Source organism: Epinephelus fuscoguttatus, linkage group LG2, assembly GCF_011397635.1.
Source record: "Epinephelus fuscoguttatus linkage group LG2, E.fuscoguttatus.final_Chr_v1".
Classification (NCBI taxonomy): domain Eukaryota; kingdom Metazoa; phylum Chordata; class Actinopteri; order Perciformes; family Serranidae; genus Epinephelus; species Epinephelus fuscoguttatus.
Genome location: NC_064753.1, coordinates 19,533,549 through 19,561,496, shown reverse-complemented (window position 1 = coordinate 19,561,496; position 27,948 = coordinate 19,533,549). Strand labels below are relative to the sequence as shown.

At 41.8% G+C, this 27,948-nt stretch overlaps 1 protein-coding gene across 3 annotated transcripts; it reads left to right on the top strand.

Moving 5' to 3' along the window:
• Positions 1-61: 61 nt before the first annotated feature.
• On the top strand, positions 62-27,451 carry esrp2 (epithelial splicing regulatory protein 2). 3 transcript variants are annotated; one of them, XM_049601510.1, is made up of 17 exons: positions 62-191; positions 365-517; positions 978-1,106; positions 8,759-8,872; positions 9,168-9,282; positions 9,458-9,553; positions 12,004-12,058; positions 12,566-12,676; positions 13,382-13,514; positions 14,235-14,277; positions 17,034-17,335; positions 18,281-18,514; positions 19,444-19,642; positions 21,845-22,049; positions 22,148-22,346; positions 23,757-23,858; positions 25,918-27,451. In XM_049601510.1, exons 2-16 carry the CDS (start codon positions 386-388, stop codon positions 23,841-23,843), a joined length of 2,154 nt encoding a protein of 717 aa, XP_049457467.1. In that variant the 5' UTR covers positions 62-191; positions 365-385; the 3' UTR covers positions 23,844-23,858; positions 25,918-27,451. The 3 variants fall into 3 exon arrangements, with proteins under 3 accessions (XP_049457467.1, XP_049457477.1, XP_049457458.1); XM_049601520.1 differs by having other exon boundaries at positions 62-517; positions 12,569-12,676; XM_049601501.1 differs by having other exon boundaries at positions 62-517.
• Positions 27,452-27,948: the final 497 nt, after the last annotated feature.

The following is a 27,948-nucleotide window of genomic DNA, read 5'->3' as shown; positions in this document are numbered from 1 at the left end:
CGACGCCCCTGGAGCTCTCCTCGCGCAGAGGCCGAGCCACACAGGTAACTCAGGAAAAAAATAGAAAGGAGAGGAGGAGAAAAGACTCAAGGGCTTGTTATGGAGTTCGTGTGAAAGAAACACGGATTTCCACCCGTCTTTACCAGTTAAACCAGTATCTCTGGATAGAGCACACTCAAGTACTTCAACAGGTAGAGTCTCTGACCGCAAAACTCTTTCGTGGCTCCTCTGAAAATAATCTCCCCCTTTTTTCTCTCTCCGTTTACCTCAATTGAGTTTTCAGCCCTTTTGTTCGCTCTTCTTATCACTTGGAAAAAGGTGAACCCTCGTGTTATTTTTATTTTAATCTTTGCTTTAATTGTAGTTTTTACCCTTGTGGTCCCTGATGGCTTCGCACAGTGATACTCTGGTGGTGTTCTTTGGGGCAACAGCTGGTGCAAATGGGGGTAAACTGGGTTCGGATGAGAGGGAAATAATTCTCTTGGTGTGGCAAATTGTGGATCTACATGAGAAAAAGGTACGGACCTTTCTGACCCGTTCGTTCGTTGTACGGTTTCTTATGTACCCAGAGTGTTTGTGGCATAGTGTCTACCTGTAGTACAACAGTATGTTTGACATTTAAATCAACATGGTGTGCTCTCTGAAGCCGTCCGTAGCCTGCTTTACTCATGCTAACGCTAACCTTACATCAATTCACCGTCCAGCCGCCTCACCTTTACAGGTGTGCGACCGAAATTTAACGAGCAGGTGGGGACATGGAGAAAGCACACTGTTTTGGTTTGGCATGTCAGCTTTTTCTTGACGTAAACAACGCTTTATTGACAATAAGTGCTTTTTGCAACTACATTGTCAATTGCTTGTTTGACTTTTGTAAGAGTTCGTTTCCTGAATGTGGGGGTTTTAGTCTGTAAATTGGCTTGCATTAGTTTTTTCCACGCTGTATCCTGCGCCATGAACCCCTGAAAATCCCTCCACAGGTCGGGAAGCTTCATAGATGTCTTGTCAAGCCAGACACTTTGGAGCTGACAGACCAGTGTAAAGAGGAGACAGGTGTGACTTTGGACGACATCATCAAAGCTGAGCCCCTGGACAAAGTTCTGCAACAGGTGAGTCTCACTGGTCACTTTAAGGTACCTTTCTACATAAGGAATATTCCAATCCTTCCTGTGTAAAATAGGCCTCAAAAGTCCTCGTCCTGAATTTCCTAAACCCCCAGCTACATCTCATAAAACCTCTTTGCCTTCACTAACATTATGAGAAATTCAGAAGCCAATTAAACCGAGACAACCTTCCTCTGACAGTTAATGCCCGCAGCGAGATGAGACGTGACAAGCCTGACTTGAGCTGTAAGTGAATTTGAGGAGTGTCAGATTTCCCCTGATGACCTTTAGAAAAATGGTCTTCCACCTGGCTGAGATGTGTCATTGGTTTGGCCCCTGACAGTTAAACTCTGCTGACAGTTTGCAGGAGCTCCGGGGTTAGGATGGGCAGAGCCCTGGAGGCATCTGGAGATAAGGAGGAGTCGCAGGTCTAGTCTTGTCTCGGCCTGATGCGTGCTGCAGACATCTGGAAGGCGGAATGTTTACCTGGGACCGCACCTCTGTTTTAGGCTGCAGGACAGACAGGAGGGGAGGCTTTCAGATCTTTGGCGTCATCCTCTGCACGGCATTTTTTTATGGCCCAAGATGTGAATTTGCTTTCAGGTTCCTCCCTGTTAAATGGTGTGTTTTGACAAAAGTGCTTGTGTTGCCAAACATTTTGTTTAATCACCTGTGCAAGAGTTCTTGCTTGCACCCGCAGCACCTTTCCCACCTCTCCAGTGTGTCACAGTTGAAAAACCACTTATTATCATTCTGGATCAGCAGGTTTGAGTTGATATTAGTGCTGCTGTGGTCTCAATACCGTGTATGCACAAGCAGGATGGTTTGGATAGTCAAATGGAAATGGGGTTGCTTTCTTTTAATGCTTTTTAGGGCTTCATAGCCACAATGCTGCTTAGGTTAATACACTCAAACGCATAGCCTATAACAGTTAAAATCTCATAGGAGTTTGGTCCAAATGCTGAGGTCATCTGTGCCTCATGCAGACTTGGTAAGACCTCAGCTCCACTGTAGGTTAGTTTGTGTGCTGAACCTTCAAATATTAACCCAAGTAATCAGTTCGTTCTTTTCATACCTTTGTCTCACAGGTTACTTTCTCTCGCTATTGGTCATTCTGAGATTAGTTTTATCCTTGCTGATACAGGGGAAGTAAAGGAAATGGACATTTTTCGAGACAGTTTGAAGCACATGTTGTCTTTAGATGAGGTAGCCCAGTCCAACTCAGTCAGTAATAGAGGGAAACAAGCAGTGACCTCTTATTGGTGGGTTTGTTGTGTTGACCTGTGTGGTCAGAGCCCCCAAGGACATCAGTTTCTCTCCTGTCGGTGAAAGATTTATTAAACGTGAGAAGGCTGGAGAGGTTAGTAGGGCTGCTTAACACTTGGCTTCCAGTTTGTTAATTTTGTGTGCAGTTGGATCTGTGAATGCTTTTGTCAGTTGTCCCACTAACATGTTTTAGATAATGCTTTTCCCTCACACAAACTGAAATACTGTAAGTTGAAGGATAGTCATGAGTATATGTTAAGATTCAACCCCCTTCTTTTACGCCACTGTGTGCAGCAGCTCAGGTTAATGTGCTGTAAACATCATGCATTATATAGTCTGCAGTGATGTCTTAGACTTTTAATGTAGTGAATTTAATTATCAATAATTTTCATTCCTAGTTCCTTAGTTTCAGTGCAGAGTCACTACACGGCAGCAAACCAAATCCAACAGCAACACTGATACTCCATTTTTGTTCAGAAAATTGGCAACTGGAATTATTTTTAAGACCTTTGTTTGATGTAGGTTTTACTACCGAGATCAGTGAGCTCAGTAGTCCAGAGTTCTGCCACCACTGTGTAGAAAAATATTGAATTTTCTGAAACTAGTATTTTACGTGAATAGACCCAATAAGAAATTTTAAAAATTATATTTAAAAAAAAAATGTGTGTGAATGATAGCATGTATACAAATTCTGTCAAGATAAATTAATGTGTAAGATGGTGGCTGTAGATGACATGCTAGGACTCGAGCATGTGCGCTTATGACTGTAGCCATGTCGTGTGAGTGTATGTGGGTGTGTGTGCGCGTTACACACCTGCAGTTCAGTTCCTGGGTTGATGGATGGTTTAGCTGCTGACTGTACAGGCCTGGCTTTAGTCTGGTGCACTGACAGCATGCCACAGCCTGTAGGGAGCTGCACATGATGTGAGACCTCACACACCTTGTTGTTGTTGTTTGTTGTTGTTGTTGTTGTTGTGGTGGTGGTGGTGACACCATCTTTCAACTGTTTTAGACCACAGCCAGAAATACTGTCTGTCATTGATTTTAGTTAGTGATTTGGTGCTTTCTTACACAATCTGCATTATTGTGACATAGAAAACATGATGAATCACATCCAAGAGTGATTCACACAACCTGGACTGTAACAGTACGGCAAAAGGCAGCTCAATGATGACACACAAAGATCACTCTGGTTTGTATGAACCCAAATCTACGATGACGAAGTTATTACTGTGTGTGTCTGAAGACTCATAAGACCAAAATGTCAAGAATTTTGATGTTTTGTGCCTGTTTCTGTATGACTGCGCTGACATTCATGCAAGAGGGCAAGTTATTGAGACAAATCTGGCCAAGACAGGGGATTGTAGGAGGTGGAGAATAAACCGCAGTAACCTGATTACATCAAAATTATGTTTGCACTCATGTCTAACATAAGGTAAACGTAGATATTTTTCAACCTGGACCCCATTTTCCCATGTTTTTGTTTCTAAGTGAAAAACGGGAATAACAATTTTTGAATTAGTCTAGTATTGAGTGAGAGCGCTGCAGCAGGCAACCGCGAAACAGGCTGCAATGTAATTTCCATGGCAATAACATGTCGTCAATGCATGTCCACTTTTTTTCCCCCACTGACAGACTCAGTGTCTGACAAGGAAATGTTTTCTTCACATTTGTGGCCTGTTTGGCGAGTTTAGTTGTCACAGGAAGACAATAACAGACTTCAAAATGAAACCTCTCCTCAAGCGAGACTCGGCTAGACATAACAAACAGACCGGTGCAAGTGAAAGGTAAAGAAAAATATTTTGTGTCTTTGCAAACACTAACAATAACAATCTGAGCCTGTCAGTGGCAAAAACGAGTGCTTGTAATGGACGTACATTGACAGTGTGCTTCTGCCACTACAGATAACATTACGGCCCATTGTGCGTCTGCTGCACTCTCACTCAATATTGGTGCTATTTAAAAAGTTTTTGTTCTCATTAGTCACTTACACACAAAACATGAAAAAATGGGGTTGATAAATACCAAAGTTTCCCTTTATTTTGTGAATGTATTAAAGATAAATGTTATGTAAGAAAACCTAGTAGTATACTTTGTATGACACAGCAGGTTGAAGAGATGTTTTCTGAGACAAGAACAGTTTTCCTCACTTTAAACATTTTCGTGGATTTTACACACACTGGAAACTGGTTTTCTTCTGGGTTTTAGACACTGATTTTAGTTTGGATTTTTTAATAGTCATTTCTTTGATCATAGAATGCTGTGGGTGCTTTTCCTGTGCTCGGTCTTGCGATGCAAATGCTCACAATGTAAAAACCTTGTAGAAGTGAGTTAAGATTACACATGACCTGTGAAGTAGATTTGTTATTTACATGATCATGTGTGATCTGTGTTGATTTTTTTTCTCCTCCCCAGTGGATCATTCTGAATATAAGCAAAGTAGAACTCCTAGCGTGCTGATGTGCTGTGACTGTGGTGACAGCGTGTGTTTGACTTTAGGTGCTGTAAACGGTTACCACAGGGACTGCCCTGACACTCCCTACTGCTCTTATCGGAATTTGTTTCAGCCACCACCACCCCGCCTCACCTCTGCATACAAACAGTCCGGCTTCAGTGGAGAGCAAACTCTGATAGGACCATGTTCAAAGGCCACTTCCTCCCCCTCATCTGTGGAAATGCTTTGCAGAGGGTAGACTGAGACTAAAAGTTGGTTTAGGAGAAATGTGGATCCATAATTTGTGTGGGTCCCAAAATAGTTTTTGAGAAACAGATGGTGATTTTAAATTGAAATAAGATAAATGACCTTTCTTCCTTCCTACAGTAAGGTGGCATTATTATATCAGAATGCCACTAAGGCATGATAACAGTGATTGTAACATTGGAATAAAAACCCTATTTGTTCATTTGTTTATTTTTAGTAGCTGGATGCTTATTGGACAACATCACAGAAAAGTAGAATGTAGAACATCAGTAATAAGTGGCTGTGTTGTATTTCACACATAGCACATTACAGGCCTTTCACGTAATCAATGAAATGCAGCTAATTTAAGGTGTAAACAGTCAGGTCTGCTCATGAGTTTGGCACAGTAGCCTTTTATCTTTACTGATCTGTTGTCACTTTGAGATTTGTCTTCTGTTCAGCTTGTTTGCTCAGTTTAAACTGCGGTTTTTGACACAGTGGGAAAAGGGAGTGGGTGTGCCGCTACGCCATTTAAAACATTTGCTTTTCTCTCAGTAATCCGGCTTTAGTAATTGGCCAAGGTGGAGCTGCATGCGCAGTTAGGAGCAAACATATGTCCTGTTATCACTGTCAACATGAAATTGTGCAGTATGGCTGTGCTTAAAATGCACGGCTGGATTAATCCATACAACTTTGGAGTATCAAAGTTTTGGATTTTTGTGTTTATATACACAATAATAATGACAGCATCAGGTATTGAGTTGGATTAAAGGAGATACCTGTTTTTATTGGTATTTTTAGCTTTCAGACACACGCAACAAAAACAAAGTAAAGGCTGTACAGGTGACAGAATATGCAAAGTCAGAGAATGAGGGGAATTTAATTTCCGCGTGTGCCTTTTTAACTTTTTGTTTGCTGCTTCCCTTCACAGTAACAACTCCCATCAGTGGCTATCAGTGTAGAGGCTTTAATTCGGGGTGTGCTGTTGAGGTTTGTTGATACTGTGGTCAGCACAGTTGGTTTTCATTTGCAGTGCAATATGCTAATTGAATTAGATGTGGCTCAGAAATTTTATATCGTGAGTGTCATAATTAAAGCACCTTAAATAGATCTGTCCTCTGTGCACATTGTTTTACAAATAGTTTCTGGGTTCCACCTTTTAGTTAAGCAGAATATTGTCACTTGTGCATTGGATGTGTCCTGTTACGAAACTGTACCTGCTGACCTGTTGTTCTCACATTAAGTTTATCGTACCCGCCCTTAATCAGGATCTCATTTAGGTGTGGGATTAAAATGACAGCCAGCACAGCACATCTGTCATCTAGTTATCCTGTTGTGTATCTGTGGCAGCCATGTCAGTTAATAACCCCTTATCAGATCCTGGTCGCCTTGACAATGTTCAGTTATTCAGTAGTTCTCAGACGATATAAAAAGCATCTGTATTGTCTTAATGTGTTTTTCTGGTCATAAATGTGTGCTATTGTTGGTGTTATTTTTGCCACAAATGACTTGTACTAAATTTCAGACAACATAGTGAATCAATGTAATTCTGTTTGACTGCCAACTCTCACTTTAGAGCTTCCCACCTTTAATACGTGAACCTTATGCATCTAATGTGATACACTCACTTGCTTAATGTAAACCAACTGTATGGAAGAACTTTGTGGTGGAAATGTTGCTGTTTTCCTTCTCAGTAGAGCCATGACAACATTTTTAGACATTTTACAGGGTCCTGAGTTTGCATATTGCTCGAGTATTTTGAACATTTGAATTATTTCACATGACCTTGACCCGGAAAAAAGCAGAAACATTTACAGGGTGAGGTGAAATAGGCCAAAGGGCTTAGTCGAAAGAATGGTAATGGCTGTCCATGTCTCTTTTTTTTTTCGTTTTCACTGGGGATTGCACAACAGAGAGAACTTACAGAATTAATATATGTGAAATATAAGCCTAAAGTGACCAGCAATCCTGTATAGATCAGCCAGTGTTCTCGGGCCCACTGCAAATACCCAGTTCTTTTTTCTCAGATTGATGATTCTCTCAGGTTTCTGTCCTTCCTCCCCAAAACCCCCTTAATCTAACCTAGAGGCATTTGTTCTCTTGTCAGCAGCTGGCTGGCGTTGCCAAATAGCCCTGCATTTCTCTTTGACTGTTAAGAAGCATGCCTCAACACGCATGTCTAATACTCTCCCACTGTCTGAGGATCTGTCATATATCGCCAGTGGCCATGTGGGGCGAGTCAGTCGTTGGGTTTTGGGTGGTCTGTTCACCCAGACAATCTAATTTGCGCTTACAGAGGTGACTTTGAGGGTTCAGGAGAGAAGAAGGGAAAAAAAACAACATAACAATTTTCTGAGGTGGCCAATGACACGAGCAAAAGCTGATCTCCATCTTGCATGGGAGAATTGAGCAGCAAGTAAATACAAGAGGTATTTAAGTCAGTGTGACTTCAGAAAGGTTTTGTGATGTCAGTATTATGCAAAGTGATTCAGGTTATCGTCATTAACAGTGAATCAGCTCACTCCCAGTTATGTGTGAAAGTGTTAGTAGAACTGCAGATCTCACTGAGACTCACCAGTTTTCACTTGTTTTGTCCTGCCTGAATTGTTGACTCTGAGTGGTTCTTAACCAAACCGCAGCACTACACGATGAAGAGGTGTAAGCAGCCTCTCCCTGCAGTCCCGGATAATCAGACTTTATGGTATACATCCAGCACAAAGCAACCTCAGATATTTTTCTAATAATATGGTCAACCAGACTGATGCAAAAATGTGAACAAATATTACACTTGCGTCTACCAGAGGACAAAAGTTTGTAAGCTCATATATCTTTATAAGCTTATAGTATTTGAAGGCTCTGTAGCTGTGAGTTTGTTTGTTGTCTGTGAGTCTTTGTAGCACTTAGTGGTCAAATTTTACATAACAAAGCTACAAAAAATAATTTCAGCATGGCTGCTCTTGAGGAAGAGTCCTCAAAAATCATGAAAATACTATAAAACATTATCAGAAATACAGTCCTCTGACCTCAGATGTCATTTGCCTAAGTGATGGCATCTGTTGACAGTTTAATGCTGCCAACAACAGGTTGACACAACAGAAGGAGTAGGGCTCATTGAATGTGGTAGTTATAAATAAACACGTACATACGTAGGAGTTGCTGGTATTTAGGTTTGGGTGTCGGGGGCCATTAAAGTTTACGTAAAGAGGAGGCAGGCAGGTCAGACTCGAATTAGTTGTTTTTCCTCTCGTCTGGCTGCGAGTGTTTGTCGTGCTGAGAAAAGAAAGCGGTGATCCTGGTGATTAGTGTTGTGATCATTCCTCTCCTTTGTCTGCTCCCTCCCTCGCTGGGCAAACACTAAAACCTGTTAGACCAGCCTTGTTCTTTATGAGAAACAAACAGTCAAATGTCAAACACAACACCACCTTCACTTGTCTGCCTTTAGATTAAAGTACACTGTGTAATGTGAGATAAACGCTGTTTGCACAGCGGATACTTGAACCATATTTGACCCATTTCTATGACATCATTAAATGCTTGTGAATTAATGAGTTAAATTATCCAAAATAAAGATACTTTAACTTATTTAATACGTCCAGACTTGATATCGACTATCCTACTTTTCTACTTTTGCTGGGTACAAAGTCTTAAATACTCTTCTAATAAAATCCATGTTAATTTTCTTTTCTCCTTCCGCTCTGTTTTCATTACGCAGTTCCAGCAGTCAGTGTCATCAGAAGTGAAATGCCTTGGCAGAAGCTCCTTCACGCTATGTGTCGACAGTCCCCTTGTCATCCGACAGGCCCTCCACCCTGAAGCTTCCAAAAAGGTAATGGTTACAAGTTAATTTTTAGACATGTGTTGCAATTAAAACAATAGCTTCAAGTCTATGATTTCTTTCCCTCGTGAAAGTGTGCAATGAACTGCATTAAAAAGTATTGAATTTCTTTTGAATTATTTCCTGCTTTATTTCCCTCATGGTTGTAACCCTGATCCAAGATGATGTCAGCATGTACAAACCATTTTCCTCTTAATTCTCTCTCTTTCATCTCTTTGTCCACTAGTTTCCTGGTGTGCCCATTAAGTCATACTGAACCCTTTATTTTTCATCTCTTCCTTTTCAGAACCTTGTCCTTCCTGAATGCTTCTTTTCGTTTGTGGATGTGAGGAAGGAGTTTCACAAATGCTGCCCCAATGCGAGCGCTGTGCAGAAGCTCACTCTCGCCTCCATGTTGGAATGTATCCTTTACTAGTGTTGACATCTTATTGATTCATTTTGAAATCAGTTTAGGTTTACTGTTGTAAAAGGACGGGGGCACAGAATCCTTACAGCATGACACATCAACAAATAGAAAGTACAAAGTCAAAATAACAGGGTGCTTTAACTGGTCAGTGTCCTTAACAGTGTGTGTAGATGTTGGTCTCCCTGCTGTGTCAGAGCAGTCGATGGGGGTGAGGGAGGTGAGCAGCATGGTGCAGCTGATACTCTGTGTCCTGGCTGAGCCTTACAGTAAGTAACAGCCACACTTTGTGACCTAAATGATCTGACATTTAACTAGATGCTGAATGTCCCATGGCACTGCTAGCAGCTGAACCTAAACTGTGAACTACCAGAGAAAACAGAAAATTTTATATGAAAACCAGTCTGGTGTCATGCACTAATGATAGCAGTTATTGGTGTGTGTTAACCTATTTTGACCATTTGATGCTTTGGGGTCTATAAAATCAACATTGTGACTGTATAACTGAAGTCTTTCCATTGTACCACAACTACAAAATAGTTTCATCACGATACAATGTTATATTGATTCTCCGCACAACAAGAAGATATTTCCTAATATCGAAAAGTCATAACCATAACCATAATATGATTTTGATTCGATTCAGGGGCCTGGGATCGATATTAGATAATATCATATGCCCATTATACACAGTGGGTTACAGAAGAAGCTGCCATCCCCCTTTCTTTTTTTTTTTTTGCTTTTGGCAATAAAAGATAAAAACAACACATAAATAATTGTACATAGTTGTAACCGGTTAAGTGCTTTAAATTGACTCCAATAACATGCAGAAGAAACAACAAGAACATTTCACAAAAGTATAAAATTCAGCTCAGTATTAACTGTCAAGGTTCATCGACTTTGCTAGTGACCATAATTAGCTGAAGCACTTTTACATTGCATAAATTAGCCGAGTGGCTAGCTGACTTTACCTTTAGTCATAGCTTAACAAATTAACAAATTACATTTATCATTTATGCCTCGTCTTACTCACAGTTGGTTAAAGTCACTGTGTCTCCCTACAGACAGCACAGTTGAATTTCAGCTTGCACACACATCAGCCTAAAATTGTTGGAACAGAGCAGCGAAAGCAACAAGTTAGTGGACTGGCTTGCCGTGTTTCCTTATTATTCCACCTCGTAATGGCATTGTATGCATATTAAGGGTGGGCGATATGGCCCTAAAATAATATCATAATATTTCAGGATATTTTTGTGATAACGATATTCTTAATGTTCTTGACGATATGACAGAGTGAGAGTGAGACTCTGAATACAATATTGACAAAAAAATGTACCCTGAGATCTCTCTCTCTCTCTCTCTCTCTCTCTATATATATATATATGTATATATATATATATATATATATATATATACATATATATATATATATATATATATATATATATATATATATATATATATATATATATATATATATGTATATATGTATATGTATGTATATATATATATATATGTGATTTCCTTCTTTCAACAAAGTCTTAAATCATTAAGATGTTTCCCACCTGGACCTTTTATGCTCTGCTATTTCTCCTCTAGTCATCACTCTGTAACCTGTGACAAGCTGTTATGATACCAGAAGTATCACACATTCACACGTGTAGTTTTTTGTTGAGTAGCGAGCAGCACGTAGGTTTACATTACCAAAGGTTTATGACAAAATTACTTAACAACACTGACTACCATGTGCGCACAGCAAGAGAGGAGAGGAAGAGACGCTGAATGAGTTTTCCTCTGAGGGGACGGTAATTTGCAGTAACTCGCTAAAAGAGTCTGTGAAGTCGGGGCCTGCTGATAAAACATTCAGGATGCCCAGGCCTGACAACACCACAGTTTATTCCACACTACTGAAGCTGCTCCTCGTTTTTGGAACCACCGCAGAGTTTGTAATAATTTCAGCCATGCTTGTTGTTACCGTGGGTAACAGTATGACAATGTCAGTATGTCAACAAGCCGAAATATCACGAGTACCACGATGTGAATTTTTCATATGATACTAAAATGATACCGGTATTATCATGAATGAGATGATATAGCACAGCCCTAATGCATGTGGCATGTGTTGTCTTTTGATCTGTCTTTTCTCAGCGGGGAGTAAATATTTTCATCATTCTTTTCTTGGCTGTTTTCCATTGTCTACTTGGCACTGTTTGAGGGTTACACAGAAGTGTCATGGGAATTTTAAAATAAAGGCGTATCTTAAAGATATGGATCAGCATTTTCCCTTTGCACGGATTTATATTGGATAATTAATCGTTAAATCGGTGGATTGTTAAATTTGTTGATCATTGAAGAATGTCTCGATTTTATCATTGCTAGTTAATGAGCCAGATATACTTATATTTTACTACTCTATCCTGCATTAGACAATTTACTGTAGTATGAAGAAACCGTAAGGTGACTCCAGATATGTTGCAGTGCAAATAAATCAGTGTAATCGGACATTTTGTGTCTTGACTGTGGCAGTCGCCTCTGGCTTTACCCCCTTAATAACAGCCAAGTATGTCTTTGGGTGTGACAAGTAACAGGAATGCAGAGGGCTTAAGACACACTGCTCGGCTGGGCGAACCTGTTCACCATAGCAAAGAGAGAACATTGTTTTGGACTTTCAGGATCCAACAACACACTCACTCACGCAATTTTCTTTTTTGTTTTTTAGATCACAAGTTCTCCTCTGTTGAAACAGTGAAGTACAAGTTCGATTCCGGCACATGGTATGTATGAACTTTTCAACACATGTACATGTGTCTTACTCCATCTTTGCTCCCAGCACACCTGTTAGTCTGTTGTTTACAGACTGACACCCCCCCCCCCTCCCCCCAGCCATATTCAGCTCTCAGACCATGGGCCCTGAGCATTGATTACAGCAACAAGGAAACCACAAGTGTGTCATTAAAGCTGTCCAACTTTGCCATCAAGTGCTTACCTGGCTATCTAGTAGCAGAACACCAAATCCTGCTGCTCTCAGACAGTCAAAAGCTTATCACCCTGACAACCCGCTGACATTTAATCATGGGAGTGTGTTACTGTGTTAGGCACTTACTCTGAGTTGCCTCTGTGTGTCTGCAATCTGTGGGCAATCTGTTCACATTTAACAAAAGCGCTGGTGTTTCTCCTGAAAGCTGTAGTCATCTGCAGGGATGTGTTTAATAATCTACTTATTCTTCCTTTCTAAATATGATCAGAATATCATTAATGTTTTCTTTTTTCTCCCTGTTCAGCAGTAAGACAGAGCCGGTGGACAATGAGACAGTGATCAGAGCGCGGGGGCTTCCATGGCAGTCTTCAGACCAAGACATTGCTCGCTTCTTTAAAGGCCTCAGTATCGCAAAGTATGTTTAACCTGAACTCCAGTAATTTGTGACTTTTTTTTTTTTCTTCTTCTTTTTTGAAATTGCTGTTGCTCACATGTTTGCCACTGTGATTGCAAAATCTGTTTTGATTTTTTTCAGTGTTTGTAGGTCATATAAAATGCTCTCTTAAATGGAGCGTTCTAAGATTAGTGTTTAATGCTAATGTCATTGGTTTAAGGGCAATAATCATTTTTGTACAGTAGGCTAGGGTAGACTTTTGAATATCCATAAAACCTCCATGGGACAGGTACTGGATATCAAAAAATTAACTTGAATATAAAAGAAATATGCTAATTCTGGTGTGCATGTACTTTTGTTTTTGTTGTATTCAGTATTTTTTTTTTTTTAACATGGCACCACATGTAATCTTATCTTGCTGGGAGCTTGATAAGAAGATTCATGACACTCAAACGTCTGTATGTTAAAGATGCAGCTGGGACTAGCAGCTGGTTGGCTTAGCTTAGTATAAAAACGGGAAGGGGAAACTGTTACCTTGGCTCTGTCCAAATTGTTATAAAAAAATTCCCTAGTGTGTTGAACTATTCCTTTAACTGACATTGCAAGACCCTTGGCTCTGTTAACCTCACTGTTAAGTAGCTGTTGCTAAAGTTTTATTCCTGACCGTGGCTCCGTATCATTAGCTCTGTTCATACTCATGTTTGTATCTCTGCACCTGTGTTTCAGGGGTGGCGTGGCCCTGTGTCTCAATGCTCAGGGCAGGAGGAACGGCGAAGCCTTAGTTCGTTTCATCAACTCAGAACATAGAGACCTGGCCCTGGAACGCCACAAGCACCACATGGGCAGCCGCTACATTGAGGTTAGATTTAGCATTTACGTCTTGTACAGTCATATTGCGATTTGGTGTGTTTTTAGAATATGCTTAGCTGAACACAAGACGCCTCTTTAAATCCTTTGGTACAGGGGTGTAGGACTGCCAGAGTGCGACAGAATTTCCTCCAAGTTAGGAAATAGAATATTCAAATAATCCGGTTGAAATTCATACACATTTTTTAAGTACTTGAAGATCAAATTGTCACTAAAGCTTATGTCATACAAGAGAGACAGTAGAAAAACAAATGGAAATGTCAGAGTTGTCACATTAACATTTAAGGTATGTTGATTGATTTACGGCGTCAACTCTTGCAGAGTAACATGTGAGAAAACATACCACCTTAAATGTTGCCAGTAGCTGCTGGCGGTAGCCTTTGAGAGGCACAGTGAATTAAATTATTTGTTCTCAACCTAAAGCTGCTAATTGTCAAGTAGTAAAGATAAAAGGCAGCAAAACATCACTTCATTTTATAGTTGAAGTTGACTAATGTATGTAAACCTGCCACCGTAGAACAGTGGTTACATAACCTTCGAAACGAGCCCCAGGTTAACTGCATATGCACACGTGCATCCTCATCATAGGTGTGCTGCAGTACTTACATAGCACTACACCCCTGCACAGGTAGTTGATGTGAGTCTGTATATTATCTTGTAAACTAAATGATGTTCTTTATGGCTAAACCCAGTTTTCCTCTCATCTCTTCAGGTGTACAAAGCCACAGGAGAGGAATTCCTCAAGATTGCTGGAGGTCAGATTTCAGATGTTTTTTTTCCTCTTTTCTCTTCTCACCATGTTTGTATGAGGATGGATGGTGAAAGGCTTTCTGTTAGTGTGAGGCAGACTTCTATTTCATGGCTTTGCCGCATCTTTGAGGAAAAACAAGACCACATCTGTAAAAGAGCAGCTCTTTAGTGACCGTAAAATAGGGCCTCTCATATGTGCTCTGGCTCTCTCTCCTGTTACCTGTGTCTTTGCCTCATCCCAGTGACTCTCCAGCAGCTTATCTCGGACTAATGAAAGACGCTTTGTGAGGAACGTCCCCCTCTGCTCCCCCTTCCCATCCCTTCCTCACCTCCTCATTCCCAGCCCAACCCTTCAGAGGCCAGTTGGAGAGAAATTTCACTCTCGGCTAACAGCAGCTCACCTGTTCAGTTCAGCCTCAAGCTGCACTCCCCTGAGGGAGAGACGGCTGACGGCCGGTGAAAGGACCGGCTCAGTGCTGCTACAAAGGGGGTGTGAAGAGACAAAGGCAGGGCCTGGGGCCTCTGGACCATAGAGCAGCAGCCAGCAGTGACACAGGACAGAGATAGCAGACAAAGAAACACAGTTACCCAGAGGAGATAACTTACAGAGCTGCCAGTCTGACTGTGGACTTTACTCAGATGAGTTAAGATCAGTACAGATTGACAGCACATTGGACTTTAAGCAAATAGTTCAAGCTGACAAGACACAAGTGCATTTATCAATAGAAATGAAAGTAGTTCACAGTAAACTTGTAAATTAATGTATAATCCAAAACATGTAGGGGCGGATTAGAGAACGGATTACGACTGCTGATGGTACAATGTGCGTCACCTGCATGTGCTGTCATGAAAGATATTTATTGGACTAATATTTCAGCTCAAACACACCCATAAAGTTTTGCAACTGAGTGCAATTTGCCCTTTATTTTGCTTCTGATTGTTATTATGGCAGGCAGAACAATGGCAGAGAGAAAAAGAAAATTGAAATCTTCAAACTGCAAGCTACAGGTCCTGATCGACGCGGTGCAGAGGCATGCCTCAGAACTTCAGGCAAGAAATTAAAATGAGATAACCATATCTGGGATTTAATATCTCAGCCTGTCAGTGCTGTTGGTGTTTGCAATTGCTCACCTGCAGACTGATCCGAAGCATAGGACAGAGGAAAAAATATCATTCAATACCTCACAAGCTGCTTAAACAGGCAAACACTCCTTAGAAATGCTTCGGTTGCCTCCAACCTTCTGACGACACTAATAATTTCACTTTAACTGCCTGTAGCTATCAGTGCGGATCTCAGTTAGTGGCCAATTTTGCAAATTCATGCAAATAGCACAGGAGCACCGAGATGCCATTCGTTTGGCTACACAGTCGGGGATATACATCACTCTTTGTAAATGCTTTGAGAATTATAGTTTTTATATGTCTTCTTTGTGCAGGTTTAGCAGCTGCAAAAGCCAGGCAGTGCTTTTGTGAATTTGCCCCTTAGTTTATCAAGCGCCATCACTGCTGTTTTGGAAAATGAAATTTGATATTGTACCTGTTAAATTCAAGGAGTTGTTTGACCTTTTACATCCAGTACAAATAATAAATATGGGCCCAGTGGCTGGTAGCTGAAGGAACAGGGACAATAATACCCAGTTCTCATTAAGAAAATGTAGATATTGTGGCTCGTTAATGAAACAGTGTCTTGTCTCATACAAACTATGAGTCAGTGACCTTTATATCCACAATGTTTATCATTTAATCACCAGATGACAATCTTACCTTTTTATAGGTCATCAAAATGCTTCTTATCTGTGTGACCATGCGATCAGTTAAGTTAATATTTCCTCTTAGTTTTTGCAACACTCACCCCAAACCTATTTCTCTTGAACTATAGCAGAATAAAGAGGAACATGATGTAAACATAGGAAATAAACCGGAAACCAAATGAAGGTGATTGTGTAATCGGGGTCAGTGAACAAAGCTGTGTGAAATATCTCACACACACACACACACACACACACACACACACACACACACACACACACACACACACATTTTGTTGCCTAACACTGGACACTTGGGATTGTGTAGGGAGAAGCTAGGGTGGCAGAGAGTGGAAGGGTTTGGAGATATGACAATTCATATACCGTGGGATGACAAAAATGTGTAAACTACAATGTATACACACTTTTTTATACCATTGTATTTCTCCCTTGAATATCTCAAGGTGTATCAGGCCATTATGGGCAATATTGCAAGGCTGAATGAATTGTCTCTTTTAGATAAATACATTCATGTTCCCACAGAAAGATCTCCAGTAATGTTCATGGTCCTCTGACTTTACATGTAACTTTGATTCTTCTGGTGCTTTGGTTTACGACCAAACACCTGCACCAAACACCTCATGACATTTCCATGGGCCTCAGCTGTACGTAAATTTGCGTTTCCTAGGAAAGTGAAGGCATGATCCGCCTTAGTCTGCCTCTGAATGGCTGGTAGTCGTTGCCTTCACTGCTGGGGTTGGTTGCATTCAGGCAAGAGGAGTGGGGTAGGTGAGCGTTAGGCTGAGAATGAGTAAGGCAGGTCATGCCTTTATTGTAGCATAAATTTAGACACATCCTGGTAGATGGTTTCAGCCATATTGCTGACTCTTAGTGAATGTTGTTATAATCAACGACAGCATTAAAATATGTGTTTTATGAGAATGTATTGATGAGTGTCTCAGGGATGGGTGTATGATGTCAGGTGTATAACCATTGCCATCCTCTGACTCTAGGTACATCTAACGAGGTGGCCCAGTTCCTGTCCAAAGAGAACCAGGTGATTATCCGTATGCGGGGGTTGCCATTCACTGCCACACCCCAGGAAGTGCTGTCCTTCCTCGGTCCCGAGAGCCCAGTTACAGATGGTCCGGAGGGTCTGCTCTTTGTCAAGTACCCTGACGGCCGGCCCACCGGTGATGCCTTCGTGCTCTTCTCTTGTGAAGAGTACGCCCAGAACGCCCTGAAGAAGCACAAGCAGATCCTGGGGAAGCGGTACATCGAGCTGTTTCGGAGCACTGCAGCTGAGGTGCAACAGGTAAATTCTTTTCCCTTTACCGACTGGAGATATCAATTTTTAAGATTGTTACGGGGAAAATGTTCTGACATTCTGCATCAGAGGATTCAAAATAGATGTGATGTAAGAAATACAGAGGCCATAGGTGTTGTGTGTGCTCCTTTTTAAATGAAAGGATTAGTTTTGAGACACCCTCTGCAAGATGTTTAATAGATTTGAGTTAGATTTAGGTTTGCATTTAAGTTGAGTAATTCCAGAAATGTCTGTTTCAAAATAACATTAAGAGAGGGAATATGAAGAGGGGAACTTGTGGCTTTAATTTTCTATTTTAGACACAAACATGTTTTCCTTGGCAGTAACTGGAGCACTATTTGAAACTTAACAATCTAGTCATAATAAAAATGTAGAGAAATACATGCATTTTATTTTCTCACATACAGTGTTCTTGAGAAAGACTTCTTGTCATCAGTGAATAATAAAAAAAGTTCCTCTTTTATGTGTGACATAAGTCAACATGGGCTGACCTCAACAGAAAGGTCCCTAAAGTACTGATGTCATGATAACGTGGCAGAGTGAGCAAACATGATACCGAAAGTATGGATAGAATGCTGAAACTTCCAATAAATCGGATGATTGTGGAGTTTGCACAACAGAAAAATAACGTTTATATTATTGCACAATGTGTTTGTGTGTTGTTTCTGAGAAACTGATGTGAGCATTTTAGCCGTTAGCTTGTTCCTGTTGGCTGTGAAATGTTGACAAATAGACCTGATTCAGCCTTTTTTTTTATGTTTTTCTGTGTATTTTTTTTTAATTTTATCTAATTTGTACATGTAGAAATTTCAATTCAGTTCCTCTCTTAATGGATAATGGTGATAAATGAACTTTGCTAACTGTAGTAGATTTCAGGCATTTGCAGAAAACAATACGTAATGTCTCTTGATTCATCACTGTCCTCTTCACCAGGTCCTGAATCGCTACATGTCTGCGCCTCTTATCTCAACACTGCCTCCTTCACCCATCGTGCCTGTCCCAGTCCTCGCCACGCCTCCCTACCTTCCAGCAGCCAGCAGCACTCGAGACTGTGTCCGCCTCCGTGGCCTGCCCTACACTGCCGGCATTGAAGATATCCTGGAGTTCATGGGCGAGCACACCATTGACATCAAACCCCACGGAGTCCACATGGTCCTCAACCAACAGGTCAGACTGGTGGGGGCTCATGGGCTCAGGCACACCTCTAACTGTAACTCTAACTGCTCCATGTCTTAAAGCCATGTAAAATGTCATCTGTCACCCTCAAGTCTCTTTATGGATAATCACTATAGTAGAGAGAAACATTGCAAGACGGAACAAGTCCCAGCACACTTCACTTTCTGAGGATATTTAAAGTAAATTTACATTATGATATTGTGGTCCGAGCATAGCAACAACTAAAAGAAGAAGAAGAAACTTAAATGGATACCGCAAAGTCAACCGCATTGCTCTCCGTTTTCCCCAGAGCCTAGCAACTGCCAACAACACAGGAGGACACACTGCACTGTATTTTTCCACAGTTGCATCAGTTGTCCCACTATTTTCGCTACTGGAGACAGTAGCTGCAGAAAACTTAAAATTACACTCCTTGGGGGATAGCTACCGATAGCTACCAGGGAAAACAAAAGTGTTTTGGTTGTGCAACGGTTGACACACTTCCTTTGTGCCCTTAATCAAGGCTTCATTTTCCCATGAGGTCGTACCCAAACTGAATTGCATTGTGAAAGCAAGGCTTATAGGGAACCAATCTAAATGCAGATGGTGTCATTATTCTATTTAGGCATTACATTGTGCAATCAACATTTACATCACAGTGAAGTTAGTTAAAGCAAAACGTGTCTGTTTCCACATAGATAGAACAAAACCCCATATATTTAATTATATTGATATTTATTAATGTATGTTTGTGTTGTTATTTAAGATCTCAAGCTGTGACATTTTATTAAAATTTAATGTGATTACCCGGCCCTGTTCTTCACCAAATTTTTGCCTAGTCCATCGTGTGATTTTCACAGTCAAAAGGTTGATAGATTGACGCTTTATTCTCACACTCATCGTTTTTCTTTCTTTCTGTCTGTGTCCTCCTCTTTCTGCAGGGTCGGCCCTCTGGCGACGCTTTCATCCAAATGAAATCATCTGACAAGGCGTTTATGGTGGCCCAGAAGTGCCACAAAAAGACCATGAAGGACCGTTACGTTGAGGTGTTCCAGTGCTCCACAGAGGAGATGAGCATCGTGCTGATGGGAGGAACCCTGAACCGCAGCGGCCTCTCCCCTCCACCCTGCAAGCTCCCCTGTAAGTGAACTCTATTAAATGGCTCATAAAGCCACCAATTCAGCGTGTCAGTGTTTGGATCTCCTGTTTTCCATCAGATGTATTTATTGAGACACTGATCAACTTAGAAATGCTTCTTGAACTCTTTGCTCTATGCTCATATCATCTCCTAGAAATGATTATTTATATATATATATATATATATCGCTGACTTCCTTTGAAACAATGATGTCAGAGACTGGACTGATGCAACTCTGTACTTTGCTCTGTTCTGCCTCATATCTGTCTCTGGTGCTGCAGATTAGATTGGGATTTTTATGTTTGTGTGTGCTTCTTTTTAATGGTTATTTACCCTTTTTATTTTAGATTTATAAAATAGTTTCCTGACAAAGTTGGGTTTGCTTTTCTTCCACTAGAATTAAAGTCATGGTGACTTCTTTGTTGCACGTAGTTTCACCCTGACTAACCTGGAAGCACTTCAGCCTCCGCAAGGTCGGCAGCATTGAGTGTCACTGTGTTGGCACTGAGGGAGACCACAGCTGTCCACAGCCCCACACTGAGGGTGGCTGTTTGTATGTAAATACATCTATACCAGTATTTGTGTGTGTTTACATTGCAGGTTTGACGGCCTGAAGGGCACAGTAAGCTTCATTAATAAAATACCTGGAGGACAGACAGTGTTTTTGGCAAGCTGTCTGGTGTCTAATGTGTTGTGTAAAGAAATTATCTGGGTTGTTTTTTTTTGGGGGGGGGGGGGGGGGGGTAGGGGTAGGGGTAGGTTTGGCAGTCAGTCTGTTCTTAGCGGTCCAATAACCAGCTTCCTCTGCTCTGACACATGCAGAGAGTCTGCAAGAGCGGCTCAGACAAGTCGACAGTTGGTTATATCATCTAAACCACATATTTGAAAGTGAAATGAAAGATTACGTTCTTACCAAAACCGACAGTGATAAGAGTCTAAATGTGCGTTAGATCTTGTGGAGCGTTTCTGTCAGACTGAAAGTTTGCAAAAGATGATTGTAACTTCAAAATAAGTGTTTTGGGTTACACTTTGGATTCATGTAAAACTTGTCTGTTTGAGTACTTGTGTTGTTTGCCCTTGTGTGCAGCTGTGGCTGGCTACCAGTGTCACTGTGTCCCTAAATGTTGGCAGTGATGGGAATGATAACACATGACACAGGTTGTGTTTGAAATGTAAAAAAGCTAGGGCTGCAGCTAATGATTATTTACATCATTGATTCATTTGCTGATTTGTTTCTTGATTGTTATTTTTTGTCTAGTTTTGTCTGACTTTCTGACTGACTGCAGTCTGAACCCTAGGATCTAATATGTCTTCAAGACTCATAATGACTCATGATCCTGTCAGGATTAACATTATAGCGTAACACATGACACACTCAGTACGTTTACATGGACAGTTTAATTCCACTTTTAATCGGAATGAACGGCCATTCCGATTAAAAGTGGTCATGTAAATGGTCATTCCGATTGAAAATTAAATCCGATTAAAGGGGGTGGTTTATTCCGTTTGTCATTCCGAATGAAAGAATTTTGTGTGCATGTATACACTCATTCCTCTTTGAGTTCATTCCGGTCTTTCTGCGCATGCTCGTTTCCTTGCCTTTCTGGTGCGATGACGTATATAGCGCACATAGCAACGGGCTGCATAGCAACGGGCTGAGCTAGAGCAGTCGGACTCATTGCACTCACCGGTTTCCATTCGCCACAGCACGGTCTTCTGCCTCCCTTCTCCTGCTCAACAGATGAAGCATTAGCAGAACAAGGTTGTTGTCGAACTGCTGCTTCAAGAATATAAGCAAAACACGCCCGAAAAAGGCAGTGATAACGGCGTCGTCAAGCATCTTGTTATCCGGAGCGAGGACCACAGTGTTTTCTTCCGGTAAACGTAAACACGTAACATCCGCCCCGCCCCCTATCCAATCAGAAACCTTCCCTGCCCCAAACCTTGCGCAGACCTGAATAAAGGCGATTGAACGGATCTCCCATGTAAACCCTCATTCGGAATTAATATTTCCCATGTAAACTACCTGGAAACACTTTAATTCTGAATGATTTCATTCAGATTCATTTCATTCCGAATGAGAAGCCATCATGTAACCGTAGCCAGTGTTTCTGTACAGTTTGCAGCATGTTGAAACCCCCATGCCGCATGTTGTAACTAAATGACCAGACTCTGTATGCATATATCTGTGTCTGTCTCTGCAGGTCTGTCTCCCCCCACAGCCTACGCTGCCTTTCCCACCCCGCCCACCATTCTCTCCGAGGCTGCCCTCTACCAGCCCCCCCTGCTGGCTGCCCCCAGACCACCTCAGACGGCCACACACAACCCCGCTCACACTCTGGCCTACTACCCCCCTCAGCCACACCTGTACATGAATATGAACATGAACTACACAGCTTACTATCCCAGGTTAGTACGTCTGCAGCGAAGTACTAGGTGAGTGAAACACATCTCTCTTTATTTGTACCTTACATATTAACTCTGTCTCTACTCTGCTCTGTCTCCAGCCCCCCAGTTTCTCCCTCCACAGTTAGCTACTTTGCAGCTCCACCAGGAGCAATGGCAGCAGCAGTCGCAGCCCAACCCCACCCAGCTGCAGCCGCCGCTTCCTCTGTGTTGCCTCAGCCTGGCGCCCTGGTCAGGATGCAGGGTCTGCCCTACAACACTGGAGTCAAGGACATCCTCAGCTTCTTCCAGGGATACCAGGTCAGCACTGAAATAAAGGCACAGATCTAAATGTGTGTTGGTGTTTGCAGGGATGTAAGGGCGACCCAAAGATGCCAAGTGCGTACATTTGCAGCCATATTCTGCAAAAAGTTGCCACCATGTTTATTGGCAGAGAGAAAAGAAGATGTAGTTGTGTTTTTATTTAACTGTGTGAGTGAGTTTAGCTCTGGCATTGAAACACTCTCACACTCAGATTAAAGCTGCGCCTTCTTTCCAGAAAGACCTGTGTGGTGTTAGAGAAAGTTGTGCCAACTATTTACAACAGACGCTTGATAATGGTAATGTTAAAGGCAGATCAGTGTAACAATAGGTAGTGTGGCTTTATTTGTAGATTGTGAACTCTTCCCACAGCCTCCAACCTCACACAGTAAAGTCTAGAACTGTCGGACCACTGAGCTCTCAACCCTGCGGCTAGGAAGAGTCACCCGTTACCATTGGTGCTTCTTGTTGCAAAATCACGCCACAGTAGGATTCAATTAAGAGACATGTGTGCACTTGTGCTCTCCTCCCTTCCCTGTGCTGATCATATTTTTTCGCTGCCAGTCCAAATTAGGTGGAGTCCTCTGAAGCAGGTATGAACCCTGACAGGTGTGGCTTAAGGCGGTTTGGCACGCCAGGGAGGGAAGAGGGAGAGGGGTGGAGTTTGAGATGGAGGGGTTTTGCTGTTGTTGTTGTTGTTGTGGCACGGAGCTTGGGTTTGCTGTTGGTCTGTTTGGCTTATGTCATTTAGTACTTTGATGTGTGTGTGTGTGTGTGTGTGTGTGTGTGTGTGTGTGTGTGTGTGTGTGAGAGAGAGAGAGAGAGAGAGAGTAATGTACTGTAGCGGGTAGCCAGCATCAAATGCACACCAAAAAAGACATCTTTTTCTTTTTACATGCTAAAGGATAATTTTCAGTCCATGAGGTGTGTGTGTGTGTGTGTGTGTGTGTGTGTGTGTGTGTGTGTGTGTGTGTGTGTGTGAGCTAAGCTGACTCCAGTCCTGACTGTTGGCTGAACTACTGTAATTGTATCCTTACTGGAGTGAGTGTGTGTGTGTGTGTGTGTGTGTGTGTGTATGTGTTTTTTTCTGGCTGCAGTAGCGTCTCTCTCACTGGCCCTGGGTGATAAAACAGTTCCCACACCAGAGCTGGTGTCCTTTACCACACAATCCCATGCTTAATCACCCTGTGTGGTTCAATAGAGTCTTTTCAGGGTGTGTGTGTGTTTGTGTGTCTGGTTTGGTGTGTTTATTTTTTCCTCATCAACCTGAAGTATTTTTTAAGAACATATACCCCTACTTCTTGTGTGTGTGTGTGTGTGTGTGTGTATTAAAAACTGTGTACTGTGATGTGTGACACAATATGGAGACCTCCCACCCTGACTGTCCGTTCATTATTATGCTGTCTGTAGTACGCCCCTGACGAGTACAGCGGCATGGTTCAGATGAGTGAACAGGCCAGGAGTCTGATTCAGCCCAAAGAATGGCTCTGTCTTTAGGGACTCACCCTCAAGGTAAGAGGAGCCGCCAGACCAGAGAACCAGAGTGGACAGAGAGGGCATGTCCTACACTTAAATCACATATATGTGTTTAAGCTAATGCACAGTACCCAGCAGTGGACATTACCCAAGAAGCACTGAGTTGGTGATTTGCTGGTCAAGTTAAAGGTTAGGGATGAGTTAAGTTTGATTGAAAATTGGGTGTATTTTTTTTTTATGTCACACACCAGGCTACAAAAATACTTGCATTAAAGTAAATACATGCAAACATTGAAATATAAGTTAACATTTAAATGATGGTACATCTTTCAACCCGCAAATCACCAAAGCACTGCTTGTTGTGAGTTTAACCACTTAAGTACACTCACTGAATCAACATTAAAATCCACACACCACACATGCACCATTATACACACACGTCAGCTCAATAGTAATTTGACAGGACTGATCTGAACACGTGGAATGCCCGATCTAGCCAACGGGGTTCTGAGCTCCTGACCCGGCATGTCGGCCTGCTGCTTCCCAAACAAATCTGCCTCATAACTCAAGTCTGTCCTGTAGGCCTGCTAGGAGTGCTGAGTCCTGACATGTAAATAGTGGTGAACAGGCAACATGTATTACACAGAATGTAGGAAATATAAGAGACACTGCTGTTTGATGTATTTTTAAATCCTCTGATGCAGATAGTTTGCATGTTGTAGATGATGGCCACTCTATGCAGGAAGTGTGTTATTACAAGTGTCACTTTATGATATCATTTGAGACATGAAATAATTGATTATTGGCTTTTGAAAACATCTAAATCTATTGATCAAATGAACATTTAAAGGCCATATCAGCAGAGGCAGATTATCTGTCTGCAGGATTTTTATTTAAAGTGAACATTACTGTATTTCACTCAACCTGAGAGGAGGAATTACACATTAGAGGGACAGTTCATCCCAAAATCAAAAGCATATTTCTCATCTTACCTGTAGTGCTTTTATCAGTCCAAATTGTTTTGGTGTGAGCTGCAGAGAGTTGAAGATAAAGGAACTAGAGGACACTTCGCTTGTGTCACTCAAAGCAGCAAAGAAAAAAACATTTGAGAAACTCGACAGCAGTGTCTCTTTCCAGAGGTCCACCTACCAACCGTATCACCAGACAGAAGGAAGTGTGCATCTATTATTATACAAGAGGCTCGCTGAGCCCAGTGGTGTTCTATGAGCTAGCAGTAGATGCTCACTTCCGTCTATGCGGTGGTGCAGTTGGCAGGTGTAGCTCAGTAGACAGAAAATAGTTCCTACATGAAACTGCTCACAACTGTCTGTGGATTAACTTGAGGTCATGATTTCTGAAAAGAGACATTGCTGCTGTTTTCTTTGTCTTTGAAATTATTATTACTGTTAGCACTTTGAGCACCACGAGCAGAGTGCCATCTAGATCCATTATATTTGAGAGAAGACAGACATCTCTACAGCTGCTATCTCCAACACTCACACCGAAACAATCTAGATTCATAAATAGCGCTACAACACACAAACTGCATTATCAGTCAGTCTTGATTCAGCACTCCTACACTAGACCAACTCTTGAATATAGTTTCTGAACCAGTTCCCCCCTCACTGCCTCGACTGTTTCCAGTGAACGTCCTAAATGCATGATGTCCCTCTCTCCTGCTCTGATGTGATTCTCTAACATACTGAATTAACTGATTGCTAATTTAATCAGTGAGTTGTTTCATATCTTTCCATTTTCTTATTTTTTTTTTGCATCAAACTTGATTTTGATGCAAGACTTGGATGCATGCAAACGGATAATACCTGTGTGTGTCGGCACAACCTGCCTTGTGGGTTTCAGGTCCTCTGGGAACAGCATGTACTCTGCTTCTGCTCTTTAAGCTCTCCCCATTAATCTCTCTCTTTTTTCCTACCTAACTGGACCGGTTTGATGAGACAAGCTTTTTCCCAGGGCATTGTTCATCCTCGGCTTTGTGGGCTCCCCCTGGTGGTATCACACTGCAGCTGCATCAAAACAAGTTGCTCTTATTGTCTCACGTTGTTGTCCCGTGTTTCTTTTGTTTCTTTCTCCGCAGCTGCAGCCAGACGCCGTTCTCATCTTGTACAACTTCAGCGGCCAGTGCAGCGGCGAGGCCTTGGTCACCTTCCCTAATGAGGAGATTGCCAGGCGGGCCGTAGCCGAGCGTTCCAACCACCCTTTCTACGGCCAGCAGGTCCACTTGGTCTTATGTAACTGACCACTAGCCCTTCATCTCTTTCCTCCTCCTCCTCCTCCTCCTCCTCCTCCTCCTCCTCCTCCTCCTCCTTCTTCTGTGGTGTAACCTCCCATTGAAGAGCCCTCGCCTCCCAAATTCATTCACCAGCAGCTCTTCTTGTTGATCCCGGTGCCACTTCAAACACCTGCTGAACCTCCCCCTTTCCCATGAGCCGCCATTATTAAAACACAGCTGACACGGCTGGCTGTGACACTCCTGAAGCTGCTGTTGGAGTTCGGACATCCACTGGTGAAGCAGCTGATGTCAGTAAAGCTTCATTTATCGGCTAATGACACGGATGTCACACGTAGCATTTCTGTGCATCTTTACTGTAATAGCTGGTTGTGGAGACTAGATGGTGCGGAGCCTGGACGAATACGCATGTATATTTAAATGCTCTATATTTGTTTCCCCGTACGACTGTACAGATGTTCATCCTGAAATGCTTGAGGCTGTACAAACCACATCTGCACATGATCTTTGTTGTATATTTCTAAATTTTCACTCTTAACCACTACAAGTTTTTGACTTTTCAGAGTTTATGATCTTTTGTGTTGGCTCGATGCAAACACAGATGTGTGTATGTGCATGCACAATGTTTATTGAGTTGATGGCCTCCAGCTGTGTGGTGGTGCCATTGAATAGAGAGAGAAAGAAGCCATACGGACTGACTTCGACTACTGAATACCAGAGGGAATATCAGCCTGTACCGCTCAGCTGACGTGGAGACATTAAATCTAACGCTGAGCTGCAGCAACTATTAGTTAAACTACAGCAACACCGCAGAAGTGCCAGTGTATCATCTAATTTGTAACTTAATTTTTGTTCTATAAAAAGCATTTATGTGTGACACACAGCATGTCTACCCATTACGATCTCTTCTAAGCACTGCACATGTATTTGCTCCAATCTGAGTTAAGTGACAGAGCGTCTGTGACAGAGTAGAATGACAAATTAATTCTATTTTTATGAATTCCATTAGCTTTTGTTATGAAATCTAAAAGAGGACAGGCATATCGTGAAGCCTTTTACAATGATCGACCTCAGCGACTAGATCTCTTCTGTTTTGGTTTCCAGACTATTTATAACGATCGGTCTGTAGCTGCTTTAATTCCTGGTACGATGACCGAGTACTGTGTGAAAGCTGCATGAGTTTTTCCTGTGACAGGCCTGCCGACAGCTGTCTTAGTATTTTTCCCCTCTTTACTGTGCCTACATTACCCAGAGTGCAATACTGGCCCGAACAAGGCTAGATCAACCTCTGGTGGCAGAGGAGACTTGTATTTTTGTTGCAAGTTTGACACTAATATGTATGTATGTGTATAAGACTGTAAACAATAAATGTTGTCACTGATGTGTGTTTCATCTGGTCTCCTTTAAAGACACAAAGTCATTACGCACCAGTAAAATCAATGACACCTGTTCCGGAGCAGGTTAACTTACGGGTATCTGATCACAGCCTGTCAGCACCCCTCTGACCAATCAGATCACTGAAGGAAAAAAAAAAAAATCCATGAATTAAGGTCTCGAGTCTCAGGTAAAAGAAGAGTAGACTACATATTGTTACAGGTCAGTAGAATAATTTCATTGTTTCGGGGCTCTGTTTCCACTGGCTTTGAAACACAGCTTCTAACAAACAGAGAGGCTGTTTACAACACTAAACATATGATTTTAGCAGCATTTGAAATTATGCAAAGTTTATTTTAGTCCGCGGGGATAGTGTTGCTATTTTACACTCTGATTCCATCATCGCAGCTCAAAATAACATGAGACACAAAAGAGTATTTTATTAGTAAAATAATCCAGACACTGTGAATCAGCTCCCGTTATTATAAATGGAACATTTCTGCC